General features: G+C 45.2%; 1 protein-coding gene across 2 annotated transcripts in view; it reads right to left on the reverse strand.

The window, feature by feature from the left end:
* ATXN10 (ataxin 10) overlaps positions 1-18,139 on the reverse strand; it is a 150,047-nt gene extending 131,908 nt beyond the window's left edge. Inside the window, exon 1 of one of the 2 annotated variants that reach the window (XM_031463434.2) lies at positions 17,790-18,139. In XM_031463434.2, coding sequence (XP_031319294.2) covers positions 17,790-17,905 — 116 coding nt within the window. In that variant the 5' untranslated portion in view covers positions 17,906-18,139. The remainder of the gene's footprint in view (positions 1-17,789) is intronic. The other variant, XM_064491370.1, reaches the window with a different exon arrangement.
* Between the last annotated feature and the right edge of the window lie 2,846 nt (positions 18,140-20,985).

A 20,985-nucleotide genomic window follows, 5' to 3' on the forward strand; every position in this document is an offset into this window, starting at 1 on the left:
TTACTCCCTAATCTTACAGTCAGACAAAAGCAGAGCTGCACAGCTTCCGCAACCTACAGCGCAGCCGCATGTTCCTACCAGGATGACTAAGAATGCGTGTTCACTCCTGGGGTAAGGACGCCAACGTGCTTTCTTCTGCAAGCTACCTCTCACATGGGCGCCGCCTTCTTCCTGTACACGGTCTTCTCTGATGTCACTCTTTGAAATCTTAACATCAAAACTGGTACCTTGCACATCAAGTCTGAAGTCAAATGATGGTAGACGACACAAAATTTTTAAAAACCACTATTCTTAGGAAAACTGGGTAACTGATATTCCAACCATAGAACGATCAGTAAGTTCATGAACTGTCCTGTGAATAACCCCCAATGTTACATGTTAATCTGTCACACACACACCATGCTTTTCTCCTCTATTACACTTTTAGCCAAAAGAAAAATGGTTAACTGAACTAAAGCCAATCCAAAGATTCCTGAAATACAAGTAACCTCTAACAGCAGAGTAATCAAGGCAGCGTTTGTAGAGCACGTGGTAATTTGTATTTGTGGTATAAAGAGAAAATAAATGAGGATTTTTTTTAAATGGCGGTACCAGCGATTGAACCCAGGACCTCAAGCATGCTAAGCACACCCTCCACCACTGCGCTCCACCCCCACCCTCTAACCTGGGACTGTGATCACTGCCATTTGTTGTCCCCGGGCCACACACCCATGGGTTCCTGAAACCACCGAGCACTTGCAGTCCTGCATCTGTTCAAACCTATGGCCTCCACCAGACAGCCCTTTCACACCGCCCCCACCCAACTCGTTGCCTGGAAGAACCCGGCCTTTCGAAAACTCCCAGCCCTGGTCAAACTCCCTGGTCCTCAGAGTCCTCGGGGGACCACCTCCCACCTCTGTGCTCCTCTGGGACTCAGTCCATAAGAATGGAATAACACTTGTCAGGTCTGTCGCCCCAGCCGGACTATAGATCCAAAAAAAAAGAGAGATTTTATTTTCTTCCGTATCTCTAGGGCCCAGACTGGCATTCACTAATTGTATTTGTTCAACTCAAGTTTAAACAGTGATGAGAATATCGGCATATTCAGAGTGGCATCTCACTGCCTCCCTGACTCGTTCCGTCACCCAGACACTAACTGAGCAGTGCTCTGAGCCAGGCCCAGGCCTGGCGTGGGCAGTGAAATCCGCGCACTTCACAGCAGCGGCTGGAAAACACTGAGGCACCGGCGCAATCTGTCCACTCCCAGTAAGAAATCCATACCTCCTGGACTCAGAAACTTGAAAAAATGGCCACATTTTAAGATGGAGATATCCTATGATTGGTATTTAAGAAACATCTACCTTCTCCTTCCCCATAAAATGACATAATGGGTAAGCTTAAAGGGGGAGGCGGGGAGAGGAGTTGTAACCCAATTAATTATATTTTAAATTTCTTGAAAGCAGAGACTTTCTTAGATGTCTGTATCCCTCTATAAAAAGTGGGGGACCTCTTTCCTCCAGAGCCATATAATGAACAGCTACAGATTTTATTCACCATATTTTAATACAATATGATACATTAACAACTTCCATCAGATGAAGACCAAAAATAAGCTTTTCATTAACAGTAACCACTATGAAAGCACGTACTTCTCTTCTAGACTTCTTCACCTTCTCTAGAGCCTTGACAGAAAGCTGTTTGGCATTACAGATCCAAAGCAGTCCTAACGTACTCTCTGCGAATTCCATGTTCACTGTCAAGACAGCACAGCTAAATGTGTGTAATGATTAACGACAGTGAAACAGCCAGTGAAGATCAGTCAATCGTTCACATATTACAAATGTTATTAATAATAAAAACTGCTGTCATTGCTGCTTTAACCAAACTAACACAAAACATTCACAAAGACTTTAAAAAGCTTAGCTACTTCATTCACAGAGGTAGAAGGTACTTACAAGGACAATTAAAATTCAACCGCTAGACATCCCTTTTAGAGAGGAATGCATACCCTGCAGACAACACATAAATGCAATGTTACATTACAGAACAAAACAAGAGCCTTTGAGTTACACAAAAGGTAGAATTTCATTTCCTTCAAGTTGGAACAGATCTGTAGGTTTGATCCTGTTTGAGTAAAATTAAAGAAAACTGCCGGTGATTATATGCAGCAGGTTAGATGGGTCTAACAAACTACCTGTATATGTGTCTTACAGTTAACACACCAGGCAGGACCCCTGCTTGACAAGGAAACTAGCTGCTCGTCACTGGAACGCTACAACTAAGACTTCCATACTTGTTAAAAGATTTATTCTAATACCTTAGATTTAATTAAAAATTGCCATATGTGGCCTAGAGTAGTTTAACCCCTGTCACTGAGAAAAAACTATTAAAACACACACAGGTTCAGAGATTAAAATAACAATCATTGGTTGTTATTTAAAGCCATAAACCTGCTTACTGAGTTGACTGGGTTAGATTGAATGAAAACAGAAAATAAAAACATTTCTATCTCCTACGAGAAACAGTCTAGGGCAAAAGTTTGAAATTTATCTTTGCAGCCCTCAAAACTCTCCTCTTGATGCTCTTTTCCCTTCACCTGTCACATGCAGGACTCTGGAGCTGTCCCTGGCAGCGAAGACTGATCCATCCTGCAGGGCTGGGAAGCCTCTCCTGTGAAGGCCGGGGGTAAGCTGCTCACCGCTGACGTGTCACCGCTGCTGCTGCAGACGACACCGCAACCCACCCGCCAACCTGTGTCCTGGGGACACTCTTTTCACAGACACCGAATTTAAAGAGCATGTAATTTTCGTGTCATGAAATTTTATTTATTTTCCCTCACCATTTAAAATGTAAAAATCACTCTTAACTCAAAAGCCATTAAAAAATAAAAAGCCACCAAATCTGGTGGCTCAGATTTGGCCCATGGATCATAGTTTGGTGACCCTGGCTTTAAAGGGTTCCAAGTACATAAGTCCTCTCCCCACCCACCCCCAAAATCGCATGCTTCCCTCCTTCCCAGTGTCCTCACCACAGACAGAATCTATCTCTCATTAGGACAGAGACAGAATCTCAAATGCATTATATCAAGTAAAGGAAGCTACAAGAAGGCGAAATGCACAGAAGTGGACAGTGTCCGGAGGAGAGCTGCACACACAGGGAAACCCGAACAGCGGCGCCGGAACTGAAGGTCCTGGGGGAAGGCTGGCCTGTTGGCTGGCCTGTTCCGGAGGGGCGCTGGAACACCTGCCAATTGTACAGGGAAAAACTGGACTGGCGCCTTACTTGTAATCCTACTAAAAAAGTAGCCCCAGATGGATTTAGGAATACATGTTAGGCAAAACTACAAAGCTCTGGGAGAAAATACAAGGAGAATGCCTTTACATTCTTAGGTAGAGAAAGATTCTGTACATAAGAACTTCTTAAGGACTTTATTAAGTGGGGAGGGGATAGCTCAGTGGTAGAGGACATGTTTAGCATGTCCTGGATTCAATCCCCAGTAGCTCCATTAAAAAAAAAAAAGGAACCTTCTCAAAAACCTTATTTAAAAAGTGATATTTGAGCATAGAACTGAAGCTGGTGACGAAGCAAGCTACACAGCTTCCTGGGAGAAGAGCCTGGATGGAGGGCAGGGGGAGGCCCCCCGCATGTCACAGGGGCTTGTGGAAGCAGCCCGATGAGGTACTAGAGAGCCAAAGGGCACAGGCTCCCGGCCCCTGAAAGGACTTCGGCTTCCATCCTGCTGTGACGCAGGAAGGCTTCTGAGCAGGGGACTGACATCATCTGACTTTCATTTTTAAAGCATCCCTCTGGCTATTCTGTAAAAGGCTGATCATAGCAGGGGGAAGAAAAGACACCAGGACCACAGAGGAAGAGTGGCCACAGCAGACACAGTGAGCAGAGGTCAGATCCTGAATATATTCTCAAGAGGAGCCAATAAGATCTGATGACCAGTCGTTTTGAGGGTTATCGGACAGGGGGTCAAGGATGGCTGAGCAACAAAGGAGCAGACGCATCTGCCATTTGCGGAAACGGAGAAGACTGCTGCAAAGACATGTGGAAGACAGGGGAGTCAGGAGCTCAGTCCGAGATTTGTTAAACTGGAGGTGCCTCTTAGAAATACAAGCGGAAATGTGGAGCAGGCAGGTGAACACACAAGTCTGGGGACAAGGAGAAAAGTCCAGCTGAAGAAAAACGTCACCACAACGTAAGGAGCGAAGCCACAGGACTGAGCGCAGCCACCAGGGGAGGACACACAGGGCGGGGGAAGCGGCCCGAGGCCCGAGCTCTGGGACCTGGGGAGAGAGAACAGCCGGGAAGGCAGGAGGGTCAGAAGGGCTGGTGTCCTACAAGCCAGACGAAGAAAGCGTTTCAAGAGAGAAGCGACGGACTACATCCCACGCAGCTGAGAGGTCGCGTAAGAGAAGGGTTTAAGGTGAAGACCAATGGATTTCACAGCGTGGAATGGCCTCAAGATAAACAAAAAACTGTAGTAGTGAATATAAAAACCTCTTAGAGAAGTTTTATTATAAATGGGAGCAGGAAAAAAAAAAACCACCACCCAAGGGGATGGGGGAGAGATTTTTCCTAGGATGGAGCTAATTACAGCAGATCCACAAACGGATGAGAATAACCCAATAGGAATGTGTGCAAAAGGGAGTGGAATTTAGTGCAGACCTGAGGGGGGCTGGCATTCGGAGCGAGACACTTCATCCCCCGTAACAGAAGGGAAATTGCGGAGGCAGACACAGGGAGGTGGGCAGCGAGGGTGAGGGGAGTTCCTGGAAATTATCTCCTGGTTGCCCCTATTTTTCTCAGAAAAATAGGAAGCTGAGAACGAGGATGAGGGAGAGGCAATGGAGACTCAGGGAGAGCAAAAGGCACAGAAGAGGTGACTAGGGAAGCGGGGAATTACGGACTAGGGAACAGGAGGATGGCCAGGCAGGATGACACGCCTGCCCACGGCTAGTGATCGTCGGCTCACGGAAGCCCAGCCGGCACGGCTGTGAGGTCCTCTCCAGCCTTGCCCAGGCACTTGGGGGCAGACACAAAGGGAACAGCAAGGCGGCTTTGACTGGAGCGGGAGCTTTACCAGGAAAATACAGCGAAGTTGAGAGAAGAGGCCAGGGACTCAGGATACACGCAAGGAGATGCTTCATTACGCATCCCTGGGTCTGCACTGGATTTCAGAAGGGAAATGTGAACGTGAGGAACAAGCGGGCAGTGAAGAGGCAGGAAGGAGCAGGAGCAGCACCTGCAGGTCCTGGCAGGGTTGGAGACTCGCTGGAGTAGGGGACCCAGAGACACAAGAAGACAGGCAGCCAGAGGGGGACTGGAGGGCCGGGCTGTGGAGGGAGTGCAGCTGGAGTTCACAAGGCCTGGAGCACAGAAACAAAAGGCCGGGGTGATGACAGGATAACCTATGTAGCACTAAGTACCCAAGACTAAGACAGGAGAAGTAATGCGGAGCTAACACTGAACTAGAGCTAAGTTCTTTAAGGAGCAGGTACGGTGACCACAGAGCATTAACAGCGAAAGAGATTACACCCGCATATACTCTGATGGTGAGAGAGGAGACGCTGGAGGGCTCGGGGAGGAAAACGCTGCGAGAGCAGCAGCGATAGGCACCGTCACACCTACACGCCTCCAAGCCCAGCAGCCCACCGCACACAGGAGAAGACGGCCCCCCACCCCGACAGCGCACTGCACACAGGAGAAGATGGCCCCCCACCCCGATCAGCGCACTGCACACAGGAGAAGACGGCCCCCCATCCTGACAGCCCACTGCACACAGGAGAAGATGGCCCCCTACCCCGACAGCGCACTGCACACAGGAGAAGATGGCCCCCTACCCCGACAGCCCACTGCACACAGGAGAAGACGGCCCCCCCTACCTCGACAGTGCACTGCACACAGGAGAAGACGGCCCCCCAACCCCGACAGCCCACTGCACACAGGAGAAGATGGCCCCCGACCCCGACAGCCCACTGCACACAGGAGAAGATGGCCCCCCACCCTGAAGACCTTCTGGGAAAGGTCTGTCCTCAGAAGTGAGCCATGTTTCACCAAGATCAAGACAACAGATGGACTGTTCAGAGGCCGAGGACATGGGGAATTTCGCTGAGGGCACAGGGGAAGGGTTTTAAAAGATGACGTGTCATTTAGGATGACATTTCACTTAGAATGACATTCTCCAGGAGCATCCATGTTGCTGCAAATGGCGTTATGTGGTCGGTTTTTATGGCTGAGTAGTATTCCATTGTATAAATATACCACATCTTCTTTATCCAGGAACCTGTTGATGGACATGTAGGCTGTTCTAAGTGATGTAAGCCAGAAAGAGAAAGAAAAATACCATATGAGATCGCTTATGTGTGGAATCTAAAAAACAAAAACAAACAAACAAACAAAAACAAAGCGTAAATACAGGACAGAAATAGACTCATAGACAGAGAATACAGACTTGTGGTTGCCAGGGGGGCGGAGGGTGGGAAGGGATAGACTGGGATTTTAAAAATTGTAGAATAGATAAACAAGATTACACTGTATAGCACAGGGAAATATACACAAAATGTTATGGTAGCTCACAGAGAAAAAAAATGTGACAATGAGTGTGTATATGTCCATGTATGACTGAAAAATTATGCTGAACACTGGAATTTGACACAACATTGTAAAATGATTATAAATCAATAAAAAATGTTAAAAAACAAAAAGATGACGTGTCAGAAAAGGATTCATACAAAGCCTGAAGGGAGTCAGAGAATAGCAGAAAACTGAGGAGTCTCCCATACAAAGTAAAAATATCAGCTTGTGAACATCTAGCAGCCACCCTGTCGAGATGTGACTGTGAATGGCCCTGAAACCACAGGTCAGCCTGGGGAGAAGTGACGTCTCTGTCACTGAGGTTTCCATTCATGTAATGGTATAAACATTGGTGTTTTCTCTAATGTCTTCTGATAAAGTTTTATAATATTCTCAACGAGGATGATAGCCACTAACACTTAAGTTGTGCTTATTACGTGCCCAGCATTCTTCTCAGGAATACGTATATACACATATATATATACATTAACTCCTCAGTGGCCATAATGAGTGTATCACATGAGTACAAATCGCCCTCTTAACTCTGATGTGACTTCTCTAGGCCTGTGGCCGTCAGAGAGGTTGACTCAACGTAGAGTTAGTCCCAGGGTTCCTTTGCCTTTGAATGAGTGTCCTTGCCCACAGGCCAGTGGCCACACCCTTGGGCCCGGGGACCACTACAAAAGACTGTAAGAATGAAAGAGCTGAGAAACTCTCCTCTGAGGGCACCGTTGGTCACAATTCTAACCTTCTTTATTTTGATTTGCTGGCTCAAACTTTTTCCTGTCTACTTTGTCCATTTAAGATAATTGAAGGTGAGGGGTGGCTCTCACTGACCACATCTGTGTTTTGAAGTTGAGTCAGAACACCTTACCAGACAGCTCCATGTGGTATTCCAGCTCATGGCACAGGTAAAAATAAAGGCGCTGTCACCACTCCACACAGTCCTTTTTATAGTGCAGCGTAATTGACGTTCTCTCTCAACAAAGGTGATCTGAATCATGCTTGAGTCAAGATAGCATATGGCATCCTTAGCTAAGCTGACTACTCATGTGGGTTTTGGGGTTTTTTTTGTTTTGTTTCATTTTTTGTTTTTGTTTCTGGCGCAGCCAAAGACTTGCTGGCCGGAGGCTCAGTAATGCTTGGGGGAAACCTGCGTGAGTGTGTGTACATACAGACGGTGGGTTTATTTTTGAGTTCTGCACCATGTTGACCCTGAAAGGCTCAGTCTACTCCCTTTATGAAAGTTAGTCAACATATTAATGTAAGCAATTAAGAATACCAAGACATTTTTTATCTCTTGATATCATAACCATCTGTCATATCTGACAATTTTTTCTAACTAGAGTCTTTCCTCTATGCGCTCACTTTGTATCCAATGACTCCAGAAAATTAAATATTTAAGGAAATAATAAAAACATCATCAAGTGCACATGATGTGCTAGGACTTAAAGCGGTACTGAGAACCCAGAGGTAGATTAAGAATCCTGCCCTCAGGTTGCTCTCATCCTTGTGGGACTGGCAGGTGATTAAGTGAAGTTCTCTGAGAGAGGGAAGTACTGTATGCGAAGGGGACCCCAGGGCAGAAGCATCTGGGTCAAGAAAGGTTTTCAGTAGGAGATGAAACAGTAATTCAAACAAGAGGAAACCAGGAATGTGTGCACGGGCAAAGGAATGAAGTTATAAATTTAATATTACAGCATGTGAGCTACTCCTCCTTCGGTGGCCCAAAGTGAGCTAAAGACAGTCACTTGTACTGTACCAGCTAAAGCTGCACCGCTAAACACAGCGCGTGGCACACGGCATACATGAAGTGATGAAATGAATGGCTCACAGGGTACACCAAATTAATAGCTTTTGAGTAATTACAGCAACTGTTACTGACTGGCTCTCTGCAGGACTAAGAGTGGTTTTTTTCATTACAGCCATTGGCTCTTCATTGTTCTGTTCAGTTCAGTACGTATTAAGCACCCAAAATGGACCAAGCACTGTACTAGAAGACACCATAAAGAAGACAGTCCCTGCCCTCAACACAGCCACAATCAAGTGGGGATAAAGATGTATAAAAGCCTGTTTCATTGTGAGAAGTGCGGCAAGGGAGGCGCTCACACTTCAGACTCTCCCCTCCATTCCAAACAAGGTAACCACATGTTCATTTTTTAAAATTATACAGCCCAATTTTAAAGCAAGGTGAGTACCTCCATACACTGAAAACTGACTGGAAATACTCGGCTAAATCAGGTCTAAACTAGAGTGGACCGGTTCAGAATGGCCAGAGGCTGTCTGCAGTTCAGCTCCAGCAGGATGACGGGGACCAGAAGCAGCCACCATGTCAAACTCAGTGCTAGGACAGGACTCCTCCGCATGTGAAGAAAGAGGAAGAGCGCTGTGCTCAGTGCAGCCCTGGGCATCGGCTCCATGCACAGCTGTGTGCCTCCGACGTCAGGAGGAAGCCGAGAGAGCTTCACACACAGAATCTGGTCCAAGATGCTGGCCGGCTGGGTGACCAGGCAGAAACCCAATATCCCCAGTAGCACTCTGATATAAATCATCAACAGAAGATCTGACTTTAGGCTAGGGTCACTGGGGAAATACGTGGAAGAAAGCACAACATCCTTATACAGGGAAAGGAGAGCCCAGAAAGGGGGGAAATATAACAAATCTCTCAAGGTGAGCCAGCAAACTAAAACTTCAAAGCGAAAAATCCAACCCTCAGAAAAACTGGCCCCTTTCCTCCCACTCCCAGTCCCAAGCCCGCAACCCTGGACTGTGCTGGACTCAGCCCCAGGTCCAAAGGGCACTTCCATCAGGGAGCACAGAAAGGGACCTCGTGCACCTTAAACTAGATCTACAGAACGAGCACCTGGAGATGCTCAGGCCAGTGACCCAGCAGGCAAAGGAGGAGTTACTACATCACTGGCACTGGGGGATTTGATGGGAGGTCTCTTGTACCTCTGTGTCTAAGGATAACCAGAAACAGGCAACTGCAGCAACCACAGGCCGACAAGAGGAAGGCAACCAAGGGCTCGGACCCCTAGCATCAGAGGCGCGCTCCAGCACCGGGGGAAAGGACATCCAGACTGGCAGGCGGGGCAGGGAGAGGACCACTGCCACTTACAGACCCAGGACAGGCTGCAGCTCTGGGGACGGAGCTTACTGCACCGACACTCCAGGCGAGGCCGTTTCCTCTCCTGATTCTGACCAGAGCCTGCAATAGTAATCCTGGTGTCTGCTGAGCACCATTCCGGACTCTCTACTTACAGCTCACCCTAATACCTACATCAACCCTACAAGGTAGGCATTATTATAATACCCATTCTACCAAGGAGAAAACTGAGGCTCAGAGAAGTTAAAAATATTTGCCAGTTCAGGCAGCTAGTAAGTTGCAGTACTTGGATTTGAAACTAGACCTAAGCCTTACAAAAGCCTTTTCCCCCTGAAATCCACTGAGTCCAAAAAAGGTATCAATATTTCAGACTGGCACATTTCAGGGGAGAGGAGAAGAGCTCCCAAAACTCACATTATTTAAAAAAAAATTCAGTCACTGCATAAAAGCCCCACAGAGCCCTGTGTTATTCAGAGGTCACAAAAAGGAAAGGTCAACCCCACCCCCCAGGAGAAAGAGAGCTCACGTCCCAAGCCAGTCAGACGTAAGATATACGACTGTCCCTGCAATGCAAGATCCCAGACCCCTCACACTGCAATTCTCGGGGGACAACGGGCTGAAGCGTCCAGTGCCACATTTCCTTCCCTCATCCTTCAACGATTACTTCTCCTGTTTTCTAGATTTGGTTTCAAGCATTTCATTCATTCTCCCATCACCTCAGCTCATCTCAGGTTCTGGAAACACAGATAGCACTGTCTGGCATGGGTGAAAATGTGGAACAAAACCCAGTTAGCTCTGAGTATACTAAGAACACGAGATGTCCAATTCTCTCTTCTCTTCAAGCAAATTGTACAACTCAAACCATTACTTCACCAGTGGTAACTCTCAATTAGTGACAGAAAAGACCAGTGACATTTCCACCAAGTCCTCCAATCATGCTGGCTGAGATTTAGCTCAAGTTCTTCCGGGGGTGGCAAGAAGAATAATTTACACACCGAAAACTAAGATATAATTTGCCTACAGTGAAATATGCTGATCATAAATGCTGAATGGATTGTGTCAAACCCAGGCAACCATTATCCCCGTCTAGACAGAGCACGTTTCCTTTACTCCAGCAAATTCCCTCATGCTCCTTTCCAGGCAACCCCAGCCTCCTCTGACAACCACCGCTCACGTCTGCATCACCACTGACCAGCTCTGCCCGCTGCACAGCCCCACGGAATCATACTGTATGTACTCTTTGTTTGGCTGCTTTCGTTCAATATGCTTCAACATCTGTCCACGCTGTCTTGTACACTAGTGGGTCACGCACTTCAGTCACCAGGCAGTTTTAGCCATTCTCCCACTGGTGGACATCTGAGCATCTGAGCTGTTTCTAGTGTCTGGCTGTTATCAACTCTTTTATTTATAAGTCTTTTGTGGACGTATGTCCTAGGGTAAATACTGAGGGTCACAGGCAGGGGTACATTTAACTTTACAGAAAAACTACCAAAATGTTTCCCAAAACAGCTGCACCACTGACACTCCCACCAGCAAAGTACCAGAGCTAGCAGTTGCACCACACCTTCACCAAGATTTGGTGCTGTGAGTCATTTTAATTCTAGCCATTCTAACGAGTATCCAGAGGTTTGTCACTACGCTTTTGCTTGTTTATAACAGCTTTATTGAGATGTAATTAGCATACTACTCATTTAAACTATATAATTCGATGGATTTTGGTATATTACATTTTAACACATTGATCACCTCATCACCCAAGCGTGGGTGACAGCTGTGTTTCCTCAGAGGTAACCAACCCACAGTGGGCAATCAACGTGTTAACAGTGGTAAAATATGTATGTAACAAAATTGACCATTTTTAAGTGTAGAATTCAGGGGCTTTAATTACATTCACAATGTTGTACAACCATCACTCACTACTAATTCCAAAAGCTTTTTAATACCCCAAACAGAAACTCTGTAACCACTAAATAACTCCCCCTTCCCCTCCAATCCCTGGTAACCGCTAATCTTTCCTTTTCTATGAATCTGCCTGTTCAAGGTGCTTCATATAAATGGAATCATACAGTATTTGTCCTTTTACATCTGGTTTCTCTCACTTAGCGTGTTTTCAAGGTTCACCCACAGTGTCGCATGTATCAGTTACTTCATTCCTTTTATGGCTAAACAATATTCCATTGTATGTCCTTAACACTTTTGTTTACCCATTCATCTACTGATGGACACCAGGGCTGTTTCCATCTTCTGGCTAACGTGAATAATGCTACAGTGAACGGTGGCACCCAAGTATCTGAGTCCCTGCTTTCAATCTCTTGGGTACATACCTAAGAATGGAACTGCTAGGTCATATTCTATGTTTAGCTTTTTAAGGTGCCACTAAACTGTTTTCCATAGTAACTGAACCATTTCACACCCCACCAGCAATATACAAGGGTTCCAATTTCTTCACATCCTCACCAACACTTATTTCCTTTTTTTTTTTTTTTTTGGTAATAGCCATCCTAAGAGCATAGAGTGGTATCTTGTTTTAATTTGCATTTTCTTAATGATTAAAGATGCTGAGTACTTTATCATGTTTGGTGTGTTTGGTGGCCATTTATGTATCTTCCTTTGTCAGCACAGAAGTTTTCTGTCCAATTTTTTAACCCGGTTATCTTTTTACTATTGAGTTGCAGGAGCACTTTATATGTTCTAAGCAAATCCTTGGTCAGATATATGTACTGAAATACTTTCAGTCTATGGCCTGCCTTTTTCATTTTCTTTATGATGTCTTTTGATGAAAATTTTTTAATTTTGATAAAGTCTAATCTGATAATTTTTTTCTTGCATGGTTAGTGTTATCTGTGCCCTGGATAAGAAACATTTGCCCATACTCAAAATCACAAAGATATTCAGCCATATTCTAAACATTGTATAGTTTCAGCTTTTATGCCTAGGTCTACAATCCATGTTGAAGTATTTTCTGTGAATGGTACAAGGTGTGGGTCAAAGTCCATTTTATTCTAATTAGATATCAAGTTGTTATACTACCATCTGTTGAAAGAAATAGGTTTTTTTATTGAAGTAGTCAGTTTACAACATTGTGTCAATTTCTGGTGTACAGCACAATGCTTCAGTCATACAGAAATATACATATGTTCACTTTCATATTCCTTTTCACCAATACTATAAGATATCAAATATATTTATTTCCCTGTGCTACACAGTATAAACTTGTAGTTTATCTATTTTATATATACCAGTGTCTGCAAATCTCAAACTCCCAATTTATTCCTTCCCACCCTCTTCCCCCCTGGTAACGACAGGTTTGTCTTCTGTATCTGTGAGTCTGTTTCTGTTTTATAAATAAGTTCATTTGTCTATTTTTTTTTTTTTTTTTTAGATTCCACATATGAGTGATAGCATATGGTGTCTTTCTTTTTCTTTCTGGCTTACTTAGACTTAGAATGACATTCTCCAGGGCCATCAATGTTGATGCAAGTGACATTATTTTATTATTTTTATGGCTGAATAGTATTCCATTGTATAAATATACCACATTTTCTTTATCCATTCATCTGTCAATGGACATTTAGGTTGTTTCCACGTCTTGGCTATTGTAAACAGTGCTGCTGTGAACACTGGAGTGCAGGTGTCTTTTTGAATTAAGGTTCCCTCTGGACATATGCCCAGGAGGGGGTTTGCCGGATCATATGGTAAGTCTATTTTTAGTCTTTTGAGGAATCTCCATACTGTTTCCACAATGGCTGTACCAAACTACATTCCCACCAACAGTGTAGGAGGGTTCCCTTTTCTCCACATCCTCTCCAGCATTTATCCTTTCTGGACTTTTGAATTATGGCCATTCTGACCGGTGTGAGGTGATACCTCATTTTAAGAAATAAGTTTTAAACTGATTTTGGTTTAGAGTTTGCAAATATTTTGCAAAGGGAAGATATCTGGAAATGGCCTTAACATTCCTTACACAACACTCAGCATGCAATAAAAGACAGGACCAAATGACTAAACACAAGAAGACAAAAACTGACAATACATATTTATCAGGCACATTCTCTAAAATGACAATACTTAATGTGCTTAAGAAGGTAAATAACAAAATGAATTTTCAACAGAGTAATCCATTTAAAAAAAAACAAATAAATTCTACAATAACTCAAAAATACAATACCAGAAACTAAGAACACAACAGGTGACAGCAGATTAGACAAAGCAGAAAAGAGGAGAAGGGAACTAGAAGGGCGATTAGCAGAAAATTTTCAAACAGAAGCTCAGACAGAATGGGAAATACTGACAGGAGGCTATGAAACATGTAAAACATAGTGAAAGGTTTAACATATGTGTAATTGGAGTCCCTGAAGGAAGGGAAAGAATGGGAGAGAAGCCGTATTTGAAGAAATACTGGCTGACAATTTCCCAAATTGTTCAAAGACATCCAATTCAAGAGTATTATCCTAACAGGTAATTGTAAAAAAGCTAACCATCTCTGTCCCCATGGGCCTTCCATTCTGGAAGGAGGCACAGAATAAATAAGACACCACTCAATGATTACATAGTATGTTAGAATGTGCTTTCTTAAAAAAAAAAAAAAGGAAAATAGAGCTTATAGGATATAAAGGGGTTCAGAAGTATGGAGGGAAGTCTCTGCACTATTACACAGGAACACAAAGCCTGGAAGAAAGTAATCAGAAAAATACCTTTGACTAAAGACAGATTAAAGAGAAAAAAGAAGCCACACTGACAGACTCTTTTAAAAAGTTATTATCTACATGAGTATGGAAGAAAAAGACCAAGCATGCGCCATTGAGTAGTAAGTTATGCAAAAAGCTGCAATTCTACAAGAATTCGTTAAACACCTTCAATTAACAGACTGACTGCGGTGCTAGGGATACAGGGAGTGTGATGTGCTCACTTTACTCAAGGAGCTTATCTGACGGAAGAGCAATGAGGCATCAGTTTAAGTGTGAAAAGAATTTACAGAAAGTAGCATCCAAATGTTACTGTTCTTTCTCAAATACTCAAGAACCAGAACATAACCTTCCCTATAGAGAAAAATAAATTATAGAGTAGCATTAGTCAAAAGAACTTTTGGTAATGATGGAAATACTCTGTATCTGCATGGTCCAGTAAGGTAACCACTAGCCACATGTGGCTACAGAGTAGTTAAAATGTGGCTGGTCCAAGGAAGAAATGTAATTATTAATTTTACTTATTGCTAATTAATTTAAACAGCCACATGCAGCGACTGGTTACACGGACACTGGAGGTACACAGTATGACAACCTATCTCACCTGGCTCTACACTTTAATAGGGGAGGTCTGGGTACATCATTAGCAAAAATGATGTAGAAATATCCTAAGGATAGCTAAAGGACTGGAAAATAAAGCCTCCAGGAAAAGGGTGAAAACAGAATTTTTAGTGTATTTATATCTTACTTTCCTCCAGAATGAATTTAACATGACTTGTAAAGACTCACAGCACAGCAAGAAAAATTATTTTTTAAATAAATGCAGATATGTATATTAAACAAATGGTATTAAACAAATTTAAAATTATTATGAAAAAATTAAAATTTAAGAATTAAAATAATTTTTTAAAACTTAAAAAGAGAAAAAAATGCAGATATGTGCATTAAACAAAAGGTATAAGACAAATTTAAAACTGTTAAGAAAAAGAATTACCTTCCACAGAGAAGACATAGCTCAGTAGTATCTTAATACTGACATTTTATGATCATAATTAATTTTTATGGATTTTAGCAGTTAAGACACTATTCCCCATTACATTCTATGAGTTTAATCGAAAGGAAGAAAATTTTAGATTGATATAGTAATGATCTATTGCTATATAACAAACTACCCCCAAACGTAGTACTTTAAAACAATCACATGTGTGGTCTTACACAGGCCAGAGGGTCAGGAATCTGAGTGGAGTGGTTCTGGCTCAGGGTTGCTCACGAGGGGGACACAACTGAAGTGGACGGGGACTGAGAGGATCCGCTTCCAGGGCGGTGCATCACACGACCACTGGCAGGAGGCCTCAATCCCTCAGCATGCAGATCTCTCTACGTGGGCGCCTGAGTGCCCCCATGACATGGCAGCTGGCTCTGTTGGAGCGAGTGATCCAAGAAGAAAGCAAAGAGGGAGCTGCAGTGCCTTTTACATCTCAGAAGTCACACTGTCACTTCCCCCAAGCCTATTATTTAAAAGCAAGTCACTAAGTTCAGCCCACACTCAAGCAGAGAAGAATCCTTTTGTTCCATCACTTACTTACTTTTGCTTTGTCTGGTGTCTTTCTATTTGCTACCCTGAGGCCGTATTTTGCTTCACTTTTTGTCCCATCCAGCGCCTGGCACCTTGGCCAATCTTCCCTTCCCTCCAGGTCCATCTGCACTGAATGGATCCTCTCAGAGCAGCTGGACTCTGGTCCAAACCCCATTAGACCCCTCTGAGGGACACTAGTGAATCCCCAAAGTCAGCATACAGTCCCTCTGCATATATTGTTCTTTCTAATTAGCCCTCTCACCTGTAGGCCATGCAGTCAAAGTAACCCAATGGCCCTTCCTGACCCACCAATCTATACGTCAGATCCACAAGCTCCCTCCTGCCACTAACTCTTCTCGACTGGACCCGGTACAATTCGTTTACATGGCAATTACGCTAACATGCTTAAAAAAAGGGATGTCACACTTATCTTTGCACCTTCAGCCCCTACAAAGAACCTGTTTCAGAGCAGATGTTCAGTAAAGGCTGATGACTGATCTCTGACTAAAGGAACAGTCCACCATGGTAAAGACATGCCAAAGCATTAACTCAATCAATACACCTCCCAGGGGTATCATATCAATTAACATATCTCCCCAAAAGCCCAAAGAGCAGGGCCCTTGGCTCTTAGCACTTTCAACAGCTCAATGTTCCTATTGTGATCTGAGGCAGAAGTGCTCAGACCAAGAGGCCCCTCTATGGACCATCTGGACCAACTCCCTTTCTTCTATGCTCCCTCTGCTCTTTGTGCATATTCCCGTGATTGTATAATCATCTGCTGTCTCCCCAGAATAGGGCTTCCCAGAAAAGGACTTTTCATTTTTCAGCTGCATCGCCTGGCACAAAACCTGGCACATGGGAGATCACCCGCAAATGTATTAAATAATAAGAGTATCAGCTAATATTTATTTAGTACTATGTATCAGGTATCCATCAAGGATTTAATACACATTATCTCACTTAATCCTTACAAATAATCTCACCAGAAAGGTACTGTCCAGCATTTTTCCTATTAAATAGACGTGGAAACTGAGGCCCAGAGAAGACTAGGACAAAATCAAACAAGCATTGACTGAGATTGTCACATAATTTAAATTTTCAGATGCTTTATTTCATTTATTCCTCTGTACAATTCAGCAATAAAATTATGTATTATATTCCCATTTTCAGGCAAGAAATCTAAGGCTTGGAGAAACTGCACCATAAGGCACAGCTTGTAAAGCCAGGAACCAAGTCCAGGTCCGTCAGGCTCCTGGGTACCTTTTACAATGGCTATCGGGCCCTTCAGCGGCAGAATCAGGATTGAAGTGGCGCTGCCACTACTGGAAATGTCAAAGCCTGGGCTGACAGTCAGGCAGAATGGAGTGCCAATCTTAGTCTCACAGCTGGGGAATGGTGTTCACGCCACTTCCCACCTTGCACATCCGTAGCGTGTCTCTCGCCCACCAGCACATATGCTATCTGACTCTGGGGCCTGTCAGTCGGCTCCCAGCCAGGGCCTCCGAGAGGACCTTGCACGTTACAGGTTCGCCATCAACGCGTGCTCAGCTAACAGAACACGCATAACGTGGCGGAAAGCTCCCATGTATCCGTCCCCTTCCCGAGCCCGACTTCACAACTGTACTGGCGAGCAGGGAGCAGGTGTCAACCCCCAGGGCCCCTCGGGGACCCCCGCGGGAGGACGTGGGCCTGGCATCGGCGGCCCGGGGCCCCCCCGGGGGGCGCGCGGAGGCCTCCACCCCGCGGCCATCCGGGAGGAGGGGGCGGGCCTCTGCACCACCGGGCCGCGCCGGGCGCCCCCTTCCCCGCACCGCTCGCGCAGCCGGGCCGCCCCCGACGCTCGCGCCGCCCGGGCCGTTACCGATTCCGCTGCTCTTTGAAGAGCGCCGTCAGCGCGCGCAGAGCCTCCAGGTCCTGGATGGGCGCGGGCACCATGACGCCGGACAGCCTGGCGGGCGGCGGCCTGGGCGCGGCCATCTTGCCGCTCGCAGCTCGGGCCGAGCGGGCGACGACGAGGAGCAGGAGGAGGAGCAGCAGCAGGGAAAGCAGGAGGGGGAGGGGCGCCCGCAGCCTCCGGACGCCGCCGCCGCCGCCGCCGCCTCAGTGCCACTGCAGCCGCGGCCGGGGCGGGAGGGCGCGAGGTCACGCGGCCGGGAGGGCCTCGGGCCGGAGGACGCGACGGAGCGGCGAGGGGAGGGGGCGCGGGCGGAAGTCCCGCCTGCAGGGAGGGGGCGCCGGCCGGAAGTTCGGCCTGAGAGGAGGGGGCGCGGGCGGAAGTTGTGTGTGAGGGGGCGGGGACGCCAGGAGGGTGTGGGATCCCAGAGGAGAAGTCGGCAGGGGGTTTCGGGGACAGGTTCACCCTGAGGGGCGAGATGCGGGCAGGGGGTCTCGACGGGAGTGGGTTTGGGGGGGCAGGTTCATCCTAAGAGGGGAGATGCGGGCAGAGGGTGTCTCGACGGGAGGGTGTTTGGGGGACACGTTCACCCTGAGAGGGGAGATGAGCGGGGGAGATCTCGACGGTTTACCCTGAGAGGAGACATGCAGGCCTGGGAGGCCTCGACAGGAGGGGTTTGGGGGTACAGGTTCACCCTGAGGGACGAGATGCTGGCAGGCGGGTTCTGGATGTGGGTGGGGTTTGGAGGAAGGGAGAGGAGTCCTGCAGAGCCCCCCCCCCCACCTCTAAGAGAAGGCTGAAGACCTGGATCGTGGGGTGGACTGGACTGATCAGTGCACATACCCACCCAGTGGAAGCTGGAGCCATCTCACCAGCGTGCAAGTCTCAGACCCTGGAAGCTCAATTCCCAGCACTTAGCAATCATTTACTGTTGCTGATAGATCATTTACCAGGCCTGCTTGGGGTGAGAATACATTGCTCCAGCTCATCTAGGGTTTAATATATGATTAGAAGTCAAAGAGCTAAGTTCCACAAGAATTGTGTCTTTCTAAAGGGAAAGGAGTGTATTTTATAGGACTCAGAGAAGGCTTCTCTGGGGTTTTGATAATTCATGTATGTTCTTTCCACTTCCCTTTATCATGTCATGTGTATGTTCTTTCAATAAGCAGTGTTGCCAAGCCCGTGCTAGGTCTGGACATGGCCCCTCAGTATCCACACGGGATTGGTTCCAGGGCGCCCAAGTCCCATAGTCAGCCCTCCGAATCCGAGGATGTGGAACCTGAGGGCCGACTATATAAAGATCAGTAAGAGCTGATCTGAACCCTGAAGGAACTCAAAGTCTATTGGGAGAGAGAGACAAAAATAACACTGCGGTTGATAACTGCTGTGATAGAGGGCTGTACAAATGGCTGTGGCAACCACTTAAAATGCGTAAATACGTCCCCTCTACATTTCGATTTGAGGAATAGGAGTGTGTTTATAAGACGGCATTCTTGATGTTCTTAGCTAAATAAAATCTAGAGACCCGATAAACACCAGCAGCAGAACTGAAACGTAAACAGCAAGTTACCTGATATTGTAATTCAGCCTTACCTATTTGTTCATTCCACAAATATTTCTATGTATCTACTATATGCTGGGCATTAGATCACCTAGCAGTGCTCAAGACCATTCAAAATGCTTAACAATCCTTAGCAGGGCAAAATCCCCTTATTTTTCCCTGAGGAACAGGGAATAATAAAATGTGTCATCAGGAATCAAGATCTTACCCCTTAGCTTCCTATCCTTAATTGTAAAACAAAAATAACTACTCTGATTCTTCCAGAAAACATTTCCCGTAATATTCAAGTTCATTGCCTGGAATATTGCAGTATGAACCTGATTACTCTCTTTGCTTCTTCTCTTGCCTCCCTGCAGTCTAGATCCTGTAAAAATGTAAATCAACATTTCACTTTGCTCAAAATCCTCTGAAGGATTTCCATTTCACAAAAGCCAGAGTTCTTCCAATGGAAAAGCCCCTAAATAGTCTGCCTCCCTCCTCCTCCCCCTATTCTGATCCTCCTCCATTGTGCTTCCACCACGCCAGCCTCCTTGTACTCCACCAGGGGAGGTTCCCTCCTGCCTCAGGATTTTGCACATGCTGTTCCTTTTGCGTGGAACACCTTCAGTGCGCTCCCAGCAGATACTTGTGTGGTTTACTTCCTTACTTCCTTCATCTGCTCAAAAGATCTCTTAATGAGTTTCCCTTATCAGTCTTTGAAATTGTAACACACCACCCAAATTCCTTATCTTTGAGGATTTTCTCCATAGCCCTTAACACTCTATATCATATCGTTTACTTACCCATTTATTTATTGTTACTTGATCTATTTTGTTTACTGCCAGAATGTTTAAGCTCCATAAGGACAGATTTTTGTCTGTTTTTTTCAACTTCATCTTCAGCATCTAGAAAACAACTGACTATGTAGTAATTGCTCAATAAAATTAGTTAAATTAATAAACAAAGAATTTTTTAAGATATATTTTCAGAAAGGAGAAAGAAAACAACATGTTCCAGAAGAAGGCCAACAATCCAAAAAATACAAGAAAGAGGAAGGATGGAAGAGAGGAAGAAAAAAATTGTAAAGAAGAAGATTAAAAGAGAAATAGAGACATAAATAGGACAGACTAGAAGTATGGGTGAGTATGAGAAACAAAAGGATATTATGTTGGTCAGACAGGGGGGTGTTATTGACCACCTGAAATTGACTAGAGGATTTCGACCTTGGCCGAATTGACAGAACTAAGTTAATATTTCACTTGGGCTAAATGGCATTTTTAAATGTTATATAACTATGCCTTAGGATGAACACAGCACTATGTTGATGTCTGTGAATTAAACTTCAGATGAAATTTGTGATAGAAGTTTGTCTTGAGCCCACTGGAGAAGAACTGAATCAGTAATCAAGAAGTGAAAATAAACAAAAGGAAAGGAAAAAGAAAGAGAGGGAAAGGAAAGCAAGGGAGAAAGTAGGTGAGGTGCAAAGCAAAAAGATTTGGACCAAAGTGCACACGGCTCTGGTTTAGGCAAGGAAAAGAAGGAAGTAAGTGGATGCTGGTTAAGAGAATGAAGGGTGAGTGACAGGTGACTAGAAACATTCTTGCTTGTGTTGGCTCCTCTCTC

Source organism: Camelus dromedarius, chromosome 11 (genome assembly GCF_036321535.1).
Source record: "Camelus dromedarius isolate mCamDro1 chromosome 11, mCamDro1.pat, whole genome shotgun sequence".
Classification (NCBI taxonomy): Eukaryota; Metazoa; Chordata; class Mammalia; order Artiodactyla; family Camelidae; genus Camelus; species Camelus dromedarius.